The sequence below is a fragment of the Oncorhynchus mykiss genome, chromosome 5 (genome assembly GCF_013265735.2).
Source record: "Oncorhynchus mykiss isolate Arlee chromosome 5, USDA_OmykA_1.1, whole genome shotgun sequence".
Taxonomy (NCBI): domain Eukaryota; kingdom Metazoa; phylum Chordata; class Actinopteri; order Salmoniformes; family Salmonidae; genus Oncorhynchus; species Oncorhynchus mykiss.
In genome coordinates this window covers 97,919,424-97,930,681 of record NC_048569.1, presented here as the reverse complement: position 1 = coordinate 97,930,681, position 11,258 = coordinate 97,919,424, and the positions used below count along the sequence as shown (strand labels likewise).

Genomic DNA, 11,258 nt, shown 5'->3' with positions numbered 1-11,258 from the left:
GACACACCTAGAGACAGGTTAATTAGAAACAGGTTAATTAGAGACAGGTTAGTTAGAGACAGGTTAGTTAGAGACACACCTAAAGACGGGTTAATTAGAGACACACCTAGAGACAGGTTAATTAGAGACACACCTAGAGACAGGTTAATTAGAGACACACCTAGAGACAGGTTAATTAGAGACACACCTAAAGACAGGTTAATTAGAGACACACCTAAAGACAGGTTAATTAGAGACAGGTTAGTTAGAGACACACCTCACACAGGTTCATTAGAGACAGACCTAGAGACAGGTTAATTAGAAACGGGTTAATTAGAGACAGGTTAGCTAGAGACAGGTTAGTTAGAGACACACCTAAAGACAGGTTAATTAGAGACACACCTAAAGACAGGTTAATTAGAGACAGGTTAGTTAGAGACACACCTCACACAGGTTCATTAGAGACAGACCTAGAGACAGGTTAATTAGAAACGGGTTAATTAGAGACAGGTTAGCTAGAGACAGGTTAGTTAGAGACACACCTAGAGACAGGTTAGTTAGAGACACACCTATAGACAGGTTAATTAGAGACACACCTAAAGACAGGTTAATTAGAGACAGGTTAGTTAGAGACACCTCAGAGACAGGTTAATTAGAGACAGGTAAGTTAGAGACACACCTCACACAGGTAAATTAGAGACAGGTTAATTAGAGACACACCTCACACAAGTAAATTAGAGACATGTTTAATTAGAGACACACCTAGAGACAGGTTAATTAGAGACACCTCACACAGGTTAATTAGAGACACGCCAAGAGACAGGTTAATTAGAGACAGGTTAGTCAGACGGGTTAGTTAGAGACACACCTCACACAGGTTAATTAGAGACACGCCTAGAGACAGGTTAATTAGAGACACACCCAGAGACAGGTTAATTAGAGACAGTTAAGTTAGAGACAGGTTCATTAGAGACAGGTTAGTTAGAGACACACCTCACACAGGTTAATTAGAGACAGGTTAGTCAGAGACACACCTCACACAGGTTAATTAGAGACAGGATAGTCAGAGACAGGTTAGTCAGAGATACACCTCACACAGGTTAATTAGAGACAGGTTTGTTAGAGACAGGTTAGTTAGAGACACACCTCACACAGGTTAATTAGAGACAGGTTAGTCAGAGACACACCTCACACAGGTAAATTAGAGACAGGTTTGTTAGAGACAGGTTAGTTAGAGACACACCTCACACAGGTTAATTAGAGACAGGTTTGTTAGAGACAGGTTAGTTAGAGACACACCTCACACAGGTTAATTAGAGACAGGTTTGTTAGAGACAGGTTAGTTAGAGACACACCTCACACAGGTTAATTAGAGACAGGTTAGTTAGAGACAGGTTCATTAGAGACAGGTTAGTCAGAGACAGGTTAGTTAGAGACACACCTCACACAGGTTAATTAGAGACAGGTTAGTTAGAGACAGGTTCATTAGAGACAGGTTAGAGACAGGTTAGTTAGAGACACACCTCACACAGGTTAATTAGAGACAGGTTAGTTAGAGACAGGTTCATTAGAGACAGGTTAGTCAGAGACAGGTTAGTCAGAGACACACCTCACACAGGTTAATTAGAGACAGGTTAGTTAGAGACAGGTTCATTAGAGACAGGTTAGTCAGAGACAGGTTAGTTAGAGACACACCTCACACAGGTTAATTAGAGACAGGTTAGTTAGAGACAGGTTAGTTAGAGACACCTCACACAGGTAAATTAGAGACACACCTCACACAGGTTAATTAGAGACACACCTCACACAGGTTAGTTAGAGACACACCTCACACAGGTTAGTTAGAGACACACCTCACACAGGTTAGTTAGAGACAGGTTAGTTAGAGACACACCTCACACAGGTAAATTAGAGACAGGTACATTAGAGACAGGTTAATTAGAGACACACCTAGAGACAGGTTCATTAGAGACAGGTTAGTCAGAGACGGGTTAGTTAGAGACACCTCACACAGGTTAATTAGAGACACGCCTAGAGACAGGTTAATTAGAGACAGGTTAGTCAGAGACAGGTTAATTAGAGACACACCCAGAGACAGGTTAATTAGAGACAGTTAAGTTAGAGACAGGTTCATTAGAGACAGGTTAATTAGAGACAGGTTAGTCAGAGACAGGTTAGTTAGAGACACACCTCACACAGGTTAATTAGAGACAGGTTAGGCAGAGACACACCTCACACAAGTTAATTAGAGACAGGTTAGTCAGAGACAGGTTAGTCAGAGACACCTCACACAGGTTAATTAGAGACAGGTTAGTTAGAGACACACCTCACACAGGTTAGTTAGAGACACGCCTCACACAGGTTAGTTAGAGACACACCTAGAGACAGGTTAGTTAGAGACACACCTCACACAGGTTAGTTAGAGACAGGTTAGTTAGAGACACACCTCACACAGGTTAGTTAGAGACAGGTTAGTTAGAGACACGCCTAAAGACAGAACTTCTCCTCGCTAAAGAGGGGTTAGGCTGACTGACCTCTACCAGGGAGAACTTCTCCTCACTAAAGAGGGGTTAGGCTGACTGACCTCTACCAGGGAGAACTTCTCCTCACTAAAGAGGGGTTAGGCTGACTGACCTCTACCAGGGAGAACTTCTCACTAAAGAGGGGTTAGGCTGACTGACCTCTACCAGGGAGAACTTCTCCTCACTAAAGAGGGGTTAGGCTGACTGACCTCTACCAGGGAGAACTTCTCCTCGCTAAAGAGGGGTTAGGCTGACTGACCTCTACCAGGGAGAACTTCTCCTCACTAAAGAGGGGTTAGGCTGACTGACCTCTACCAGGGAGAACTTCTCCTCACTAAAGAGGGGTTAGGCTGACTGACCTCTACCAGGGAGAACTTCTCCTCGCTAAAGAGGGGTTAGGCTGACTGACCTCTACCAGGGAGAACTTCTCCTCGCTTGTGTAGTTGTATCGTGTAGCTCGTTCATACTCCTCCGCGTTGTCAGGACACTCCTTGTTCGAGTACTTATCTGTTGGATGAACCAGCTTCCACGAGTACTGCAAGAAGAAGAGTCATCATCATCATCATCATCATCCTCACCGTGTTAGAAAACCTGCTTTTATAACATGAAGTATTTATAGCTTTGGTGAGATCAATCTGCATGAACCCAGTTCATTTATTCTGTCCTGTCGTGTTGTTTTAGTGCCAACCTTAACCCTGGATGGGTCCGAGGTCAGGGGTCACTCACCACTTCCATGACGTGTGCGCTCCACTGGGACAGTAGCTGCATCCCCTGCAGGGACAGGTCAAACAGCTTCCTGTACTCATGGTCTGTCTTGTGGGCCTCCTGACGACCGGACCCCGTCACCACCTAGAGAGAGACATCTTTATTAGGACATAACAGACCCTGGTCACCACCTAGAGAGAGACATCTTTATTAGGACATAACAGACCCTGGTCTCCACCTAGAGAGAGACATCTTTATTAGGACATAACAGACCCTGGTCACCACCTAGAGAGAGACACCTTTATTAGGACAAAACAGGTTAACAGACCCTGGTCTCCACCTAGAGAGATACATCTTTATTAGGACATAACAGACCCTGGTCTCCACCTAGATAGAGACATCTTTATTAGGACATAACAGACCCTGGTCTCCACCTAGAGAGAGACACCTTTATTAGGACAAAACAGGTTAACAGACCCTGGTCTCCACCTAGAGAGATACATCTTTATTAGGACATAACAGACCCTGGTCTCCACCTAGAGAGAGACATCTTTATTAGGACATAACAGACCCTGGTCTCCACCTAGAGAGACATCTTTATTAGGACATAACAGACCCTGGTCTCCACCTAGAGAGGGACATCTTTATTAGGACATAACAGACCCTGGTCTCCACCTAGAGAGACATCTTTATTAGGACATAACAGACCCTGGTCTCCACCTAGAGAGACATCTTTAATAGGACATAACAGACCCTGGTCTCCACCTAGAGAGACACATCTTTATTAGGACATAACAGGTTAACAGACCCTGGTCTCCACCTAGAGAGAGAGACATCTTCATTAGGACATAACAGACCCTGGTCTCCACCTAGAGAGAGACATCTTTATTAGGACATAACAGACCCTGGTCTCCACCTAGAGAGACACAACAGACCCTGGTCTCCACCTAGAGAGAGACATCTTTATTAGGACATAACAGGTCAACAGACCCTGGTCTCCACCTAGAGAGAGACATCTTTATTAGGACATAACAGACCCTGGTCTCCACCTAGAGAGAGACATCTTTATTAGGACATAACAGACCCTGGTCTCCACCTAGAGAGACATCTTTATTAGGACATAACAGACCCTGGTCTCCACCTAGAGAGACATCTTTATTAGGACATAACAGACCCTGGTCTCCACCTAGAGAGACATCTTTAATAGGACATAACAGACCCTGGTCTCCACCTAGAGAGACATCTTTATTAGGACATAACAGACCCTGGTCTCCACCTAGAGAGACATCTTTAATAGGACATAACAGACCCTGGTCTCCACCTAGAGAGACATCTTTATTAGGACATAACAGACCCTGGTCTCCACCTAGAGAAAGACATCTTTATTAGGACATAACAGGTTAACAGACCCAGACAGGGAAAGGTGTGTTGCTAGGTGCTCACCTCACTGTTGCTGTAGCGAGCCAGCTCAGAGATGAACCTCATGTGGTCTTCCCTGATCTGAACCATCTGCTCACAGATATTATACTGAGGACTGCTGCCTGTTGAGGTACATGACCACCTGGGAACAGGGAGGAGAGAGAGGTGAGAAGAGGTGGATGGAGGAGAGAGAAAGAGAGAGAAGAGAGAGAGAAAGAGAGAGAAGAGAAAACCTCACCTGTTCTTGTTCTCTTCAAAGTGTGCGCTTGTCTTGATGTACCTGGACAGCTCAATCTGCATGTCACCAAACAAAGGCACCACCTGCAGTTGCTGTTGGGGACAGATACATGAAGACCAGTCAGTTAGTCAGAGCCATTTCAGATACATGAAGTCCAGTCAGTTAGTCAGAGCCATTCCAGATACATGAAGACCAGTCAGTTAGTCAGAGCCATTCCAGATACATGAAGACCAGTCAGTTAGTCAGAGCCATTTCAGATACATGAAGACCAGTCAGTTAGTCAGAGCCATTTCAGATACATGAAGACCAGTCAGTTAGTCAGAGCCATTCCAGATACATGAAGACCAGTCAGTTAGTCAGAGCCATTCCAGATACATGAAGACCAGTCAGTTAGTCAGAGCCATTTCAGATACATGAAGACCAGTCAGTTAGTCAGAGCCATTTCAGATACATGAAGACCAGTCAGTTAGTCAGAGCCAATTCAGATACATAAAGACCAGTCAGTTAGTCAGAGCCATTCCAGATACATGAAGACCAGTCAGTTAGTCAGAGCCATTCCAGATACATGAAGACCAGTCAGTTAGTCAGAGCCAATTCAGATACATGAAGACCAGTCAGTTAGTCAGAGCCAATTCAGATACATGAAGACCAGTCAGTTAGTCAGAGCCATTCCAGATACATGAAGACCAGTCAGTTAGTCAGAGCCAATTCAGATACATGAAGACCAGTCAGTTAGTCAGAGCCATTTCAGATACATAAAGACCAGTCAGTTAGTCAGAGCCATTCCAGATACATGAAGACCAGTCAGTTAGTCAGAGCCATTCCAGATACATGAAGACCAGTCAGTTAGTCAGAGCCATTCCAGATACATGAAGACCAGTCAGTTAGTCAGAGCCATTTCAGATACATGAAGACCAGTCAGTTAGTCAGAGCCATTTCAGATACATGAAGACCAGTCAGTTAGTCAGAGCCATTTCAGATACATGAAGACCAGTCAGTTAGTCAGAGGCATTTCAGATACATGAAGACCAGTCAGTTAGTCAGAGGCATTTCAGATACATGAAGACCAGTCAGTTAGTCAGAGGCATTTCAGATACATGAAGACCAGTCAGTTAGTCAGAGCCATTTCAGATACATGAAGACCAGTCAGTTAGTCAGAGCCATTTCAGATACATGAAGACCAGTCAGGCCCATGTACCCCTAATTCACTACACAGACAGTAAGGCCCATGTACCCCTAATTCACTACACAGACAGTAAGGCCCATGTACCCCTAATTCACTACACAGACAATAAGGCCCATGTACCCCTAATTCACTACACAGACAATAAGGCCCATGTACCCCTAATTCACTACACAGACAGTTTATGAACACACACAGACATAAAAACGATTAGATTTTCAATGTTGATTGAGGGTGAAAGGTCAGCGACACATCCTTGGTTTAGACACATACTGATAACACCCACAGCAACATGTCTCTCCTACTGCTCACCTTGAAGAACTTGTCAATCTTTGTCAGGTTGATCCTCTTCTTGGCGTCCATTTTGTAGATGTTGCTGTTACTGCCATCCATCAGGTACAGACCAAACCCCATCACCTAGAGATAACAGACAGGTACAGACCAAACCCCATCACCTAGAGGTAACAGACAGGTACAGACCAAACCCCATCACCTAGAGGTAACAGACAGGTACAGACCTAACCCCATCACCTAGAGGTAACAGCCAGGTACAGACCAAACCCCATCACCTAGAGATAACAGACAGGTACAGACCAAACCCCATCACCTAGAGGTAACAGACAGGTACAGACCAAACCCCATCACCTAGAGGTAACAGACAGGTACAGACCTAACCCCATCACCTAGAGGTAACAGCCAGGTACAGACCAAACCCCATCACCTAGAGATAACAGACAGGTACAGACCTAACCCCATCACCTAGAGGTAACAGCCAGGTACAGACCAAACCCCATCACCTAGAGATAACAGACAGGTACAGACCAAACCCCATCACCTAGAGGTAACAGACAGGTACAGACCAAACCCCATCACCTAGAGGTAACAGACAGGTACAGACCTAACCCCATCACCTAGAGGTAACAGCCAGGTACATACCAAACCCCATCACCTAGAGATAACAGACAGGTACAGACCTAACCCCATCACCTAGAGGTAACAGACAGGTACAGACCTAATCCCATCACCTAGAGGTAACAGACAGGTACAGACCAAACCCCATCACCTAGAGGTAACAGACAGGTACAGACCAAACCCCATCACCTAGAGGTAACAGACAGGTACAGACCAAACCCCATCACCTAGAGGTAACAGACAGGTACAGACCAAACCCCATCACCTAGAGATAACAGACAGGTACAGACCAAATCCCATCACCTAGAGGTAACAGACAGGTACAGACCAAACCCCATCACCTAGAGGTAACAGACAGGTACAGACCAAACCATCACCTAGAGGTAACGGACAGGTACAGACCAAACCCCATCACCTAGAGGTAACAGACAGGTACAGACCAAACCCCATCACCTAGAGGTAACAGACAGGTACAGACCTAACCCCATCACCTAGAGGTAACAGACAGGTACAGACCAAACCCCATCACCTAGAGATAACAGACAGGTACAGACTAAATCCCATCACCTAGAGGTAACAGACAGGTACAGACCTAACCCCATCACCTAGAGATAACAGACAGGTACAGACCTAACCCCATCACCTAGAGGTAACAGACAGGTACAGACCAAACCCCATCACCTAGAGATAACAGACAGGTACAGACTAAATCCCATCACCTAGAGGTAACAGACAGGTACAGACCTAACCCCATCACCTAGAGATAACAGACAGGTACAGACCTAACCCCATCACCTAGAGGTAACAGACAGGTACAGACCTAACCCCATGGTCGAAGGGAATAGGAGGCCATGTTCGGAGCCGGCCAGCCAGACGGTAGCGTACCTTGAGCAGCATGTGTTTCTCGTTGGGGGTCAGGTACATCCTGTTCTCATAGTAATCAACACACAGGTTGACTATGTCAGCCAGCAGCTCATCGTGGCCGTTAATCACCTCCAACTGCTGCTGCAGAGACTGGAGACAGAGAGAGATGTTTAACTGACAAGTGTTGTTTTAGAGAGGAAAGACCAACAGCTGAAACCTGCTGGGTGGCGATTCAACAAATAGAATCGTTGGAGATTAACAGAGAATGATGGACAATAGTATGTTCGTCGGCACGGTGTGTTACCTGAGTGATCTTGTTGTGGTTGGCCAGGTGTGTGTGTGTTACCTGAGTGATCTTGTTGTGGTTGGCCAGGTGTGTGTGTGTTACCTGAGTGATCTTGTTGTGGTTGGCCAGGTGTGTGTGTGTTACCTGAGTGATCTTGTTGTGGTTGGCCAGGTGTGTGTGTTACCTGAGTGATCTTGTTGTGGTTGGCCAGGTGTGTGTGTTACCTGAGTGATCTTGTTGTGGTTGGCCAGGTGTGTGTTACCTGAGTGATCTTGTTGTGGTTGGCCAGGTGTGTGTGTTACCTGAGTGATCTTGTTGTGGTTGGCCAGGTGTGTGTGTGTTACCTGAGTGATCTTGTTGTGGTTGGCCAGGTGTGTGTGTGTTACCTGAGTGATCTTGTTGTGGTTGGCCAGGTGTGTGTGTTACCTGAGTGATCTTGTTGTGGTTGGCCAGGTGTGTGTGTGTTACCTGAGTGATCTTGTTGTGGTTGGCCAGGTGTGTGTGTTACCTGAGTGATCTTGTTGTGGTTGGCCAGGTGTGTGTGTGTTACCTGACTGATCTTGTTGTGGTTGGCCAGGTGTGTGTGTGTGTTACCTGACTGATCTTGTTGTGGTTGGCCAGGTGTGTGTGTGTGTTACCTGACTGATCTTGTTGTGGTTGGCCAGGTGTGTGTGTTACCTGAGTGATCTTGTTGTGGTTGGCCAGGTGTGTGTGTTACCTGAGTGATCTTGTTGTGGTTGGCCAGGTGTGTGTGTTACCTGAGTGATCTTGTTGTGGTTGGCCAGGTGTGTGTGTTACCTGAGTGATCTTGTTGTGGTTGGCCAGGTGTGTGTGTTACCTGAGTGATCTTGTTGTGGTTGGCCAGGTGTGTGTGTTACCTGAGTGATCTTGTTGTGGTTGGCCAGGTGTGTGTGTGTTACCTGAGTGATCTTGTTGTGGTTGGCCAGGTGTGTGTGTGTTACCTGAGTGATCTTGTTGTGGTTGGCCAGGTGTGTGTGTGTTACCTGAGTGATCTTGTTGTGGTTGGCCAGGTGTGTGTGTGTTACCTGAGTGATCTTGTTGTGGTTGGCCAGGTGTGTGTGTTACCTGAGTGATCTTGTTGTGGTTGGCCAGGTGTGTGTGTGTTACCTGACTGATCTTGTTGTGGTTGGCCAGGTGTGTGTGTGTGTTACCTGAGTGATCTTGTTGTGGTTGGCCAGGTGTGTGTGTGTGTTACCTGAGTGATCTTGTTGTGGTTGGCCAGGTGTGTGTGTGTTACCTGAGTGATCTTGTTGTGGTTGGCCAGGTGTGTGTGTTACCTGAGTGATCTTGTTGTGGTTGGCCAGGTGTGTGTGTTACCTGAGTGATCTTGTTGTGGTTGGCCAGGTGTGTGTGTTACCTGAGTGATCTTGTTGTGGTTGGCCAGGTGTGTGTGTTACCTGAGTGATCTTGTTGTGGTTGGCCAGGTGTGTGTGTTACCTGAGTGATCTTGTTGTGGTTGGCCAGGTGTGTGTGTTACCTGAGTGATCTTGTTGTGGTTGGCCAGGTGTGTGTGTTACCTGAGTGATCTTGTTGTGGTTGGCCAGGTGTGTGTTACCTGAGTGATCTTGTTGTGGTTGGCCAGGTGTGTGTGTTACCTGAGTGATCTTGTTGTGGTTGGCCAGGTGTGTGTGTTACCTGAGTGATCTTGTTGTGGTTGGCCAGGTGTGTGTGTGTTACCTGACTGATCTTGTTGTGGTTGGCCACGTGTGTGTGTGTTACCCGACTGATCTTGTTGTGGTTGGCCAGGTGTGTGTGTGTTACCTGACTGATCTTGTTGTGGTTGGCCAGGTGTGTGTGTGTGTTACCTGACTGATCTTGTTGTGGTTGGCCAGGTGTGTGTGTGTGTTACCTGACTGATCTTGTTGTGGTTGGCCAGGTGTGTGTGTTACCTGAGTGATCTTGTTGTGGTTGGCCAGGTGTGTGTGTTACCTGAGTGATCTTGTTGTGGTTGGCCAGGTGTGTGTGTGTGTTACCTGACTGATCTTGTTGTGGTTGGCCAGGTGTGTGTGTGTGTTACCTGACTGATCTTGTTGTGGTTGGCCAGGTGTGTGTGTGTGTTACCTGACTGATCTTGTTGTGGTTGGCCAGGTGTGTGTGTGTGTTACCTGACTGATCTTGTTGTGGTTGGCCAGGTGTGTGTGTGTGTTACCTGAGTGATCTTGTTGTGGTTGGCCAGGTGTGTGTGTGTGTTACCTGAGTGATCTTGTTGTGGTTGGCCAGGTGTGTGTGTGTGTTACCTGAGTGATCTTGTTGTGGTTGGCCAGGTGTGTGTGTGTTACCTGAGTGATCTTGTTGTGGTTGGCCAGGTGTGTGTGTTACCTGAGTGATCTTGTTGTGGTTGGCCAGGTGTGTGTGTTACCTGAGTGATCTTGTTGTGGTTGGCCAGGTGTGTGTGTTACCTGAGTGATCTTGTTGTGGTTGGCCAGGTGTGTGTGTTACCTGAGTGATCTTGTTGTGGTTGGCCAGGTGTGTGTGTTACCTGAGTGATCTTGTTGTGGTTGGCCAGGTGTGTGTGTTACCTGAGTGATCTTGTTGTGGTTGGCCAGGTGTGTGTGTTACCTGAGTGATCTTGTTGTGGTTGGCCAGGTGTGTGTGTTACCTGAGTGATCTTGTTGTGGTTGGCCAGGTGTGTGTGTGTTACCTGAGTGATCTTGTTGTGGTTGGCCAGAAACATGGAGAGGTTCTGAGACTCCTGGATGGACGAGGGTTCTGACATCTTCCTGAGGAACTGGGCAGCTCTACAGAGAGGAGAGGAAGGGGGGAGGAGATGGAGGGAGAGAGACAGAGGGAAGAAGAAGGCGGGAGGGAGAGAGGGAAGGAGATAGAAGGCGGGAGGGAGAGACGGAGGAAGAACAGTACGTGAGAGATCAAGGCGGCGAGGGGACGCTGAGTGATGATACCATCTAGTGTCTATGATAGCAGGGAGGGGACGCTGAGTGACGATACCATCTAGTGTCTATGATAGCAGGGAGGGGACGCTGAGTGATGATACCATCTAGTGTCTATGATAGCAGGGAGGGGACGCTGAGTGACGATACCATCTAGTGTCTATGATAGCAGGGAGGGGACGCTGAGTGATGATACCATCTAGTCTCTATGATAGCAGGGAGGGGACGCTGAGTGATGATA

At 46.8% G+C, this 11,258-nt stretch overlaps 1 protein-coding gene across 6 annotated transcripts in view; it reads right to left on the bottom strand.

Annotated features, from left to right (window-relative positions):
• Positions 1-11,258, bottom strand: part of LOC110524889 (cytoplasmic FMR1-interacting protein 1 homolog) — a 79,542-nt gene that overhangs the window by 37,239 nt on the left and 31,045 nt on the right. For 3 of the 6 annotated variants that reach the window (XM_036978966.1, XM_036978964.1, XM_036978965.1), the window contains exons 7-13: positions 10,771-10,867; positions 7,844-7,972; positions 6,359-6,463; positions 4,864-4,955; positions 4,650-4,767; positions 3,228-3,350; positions 2,911-3,036 (exon numbers count right to left, since the gene is read on the bottom strand). In XM_036978966.1, coding sequence (XP_036834861.1) covers positions 2,911-3,036; positions 3,228-3,350; positions 4,650-4,767; positions 4,864-4,955; positions 6,359-6,463; positions 7,844-7,972; positions 10,771-10,867 — 790 coding nt within the window. Of the gene's footprint in view, positions 1-2,513; positions 2,543-2,710; positions 2,735-2,910; positions 3,037-3,227; positions 3,351-4,649; positions 4,768-4,863; positions 4,956-6,358; positions 6,464-7,843; positions 7,973-8,332; positions 8,340-10,770; positions 10,868-11,258 lie in introns of those variants that run through there. The other 3 variants (XM_036978967.1, XM_036978969.1, XM_036978968.1) reach the window with 3 other exon arrangements.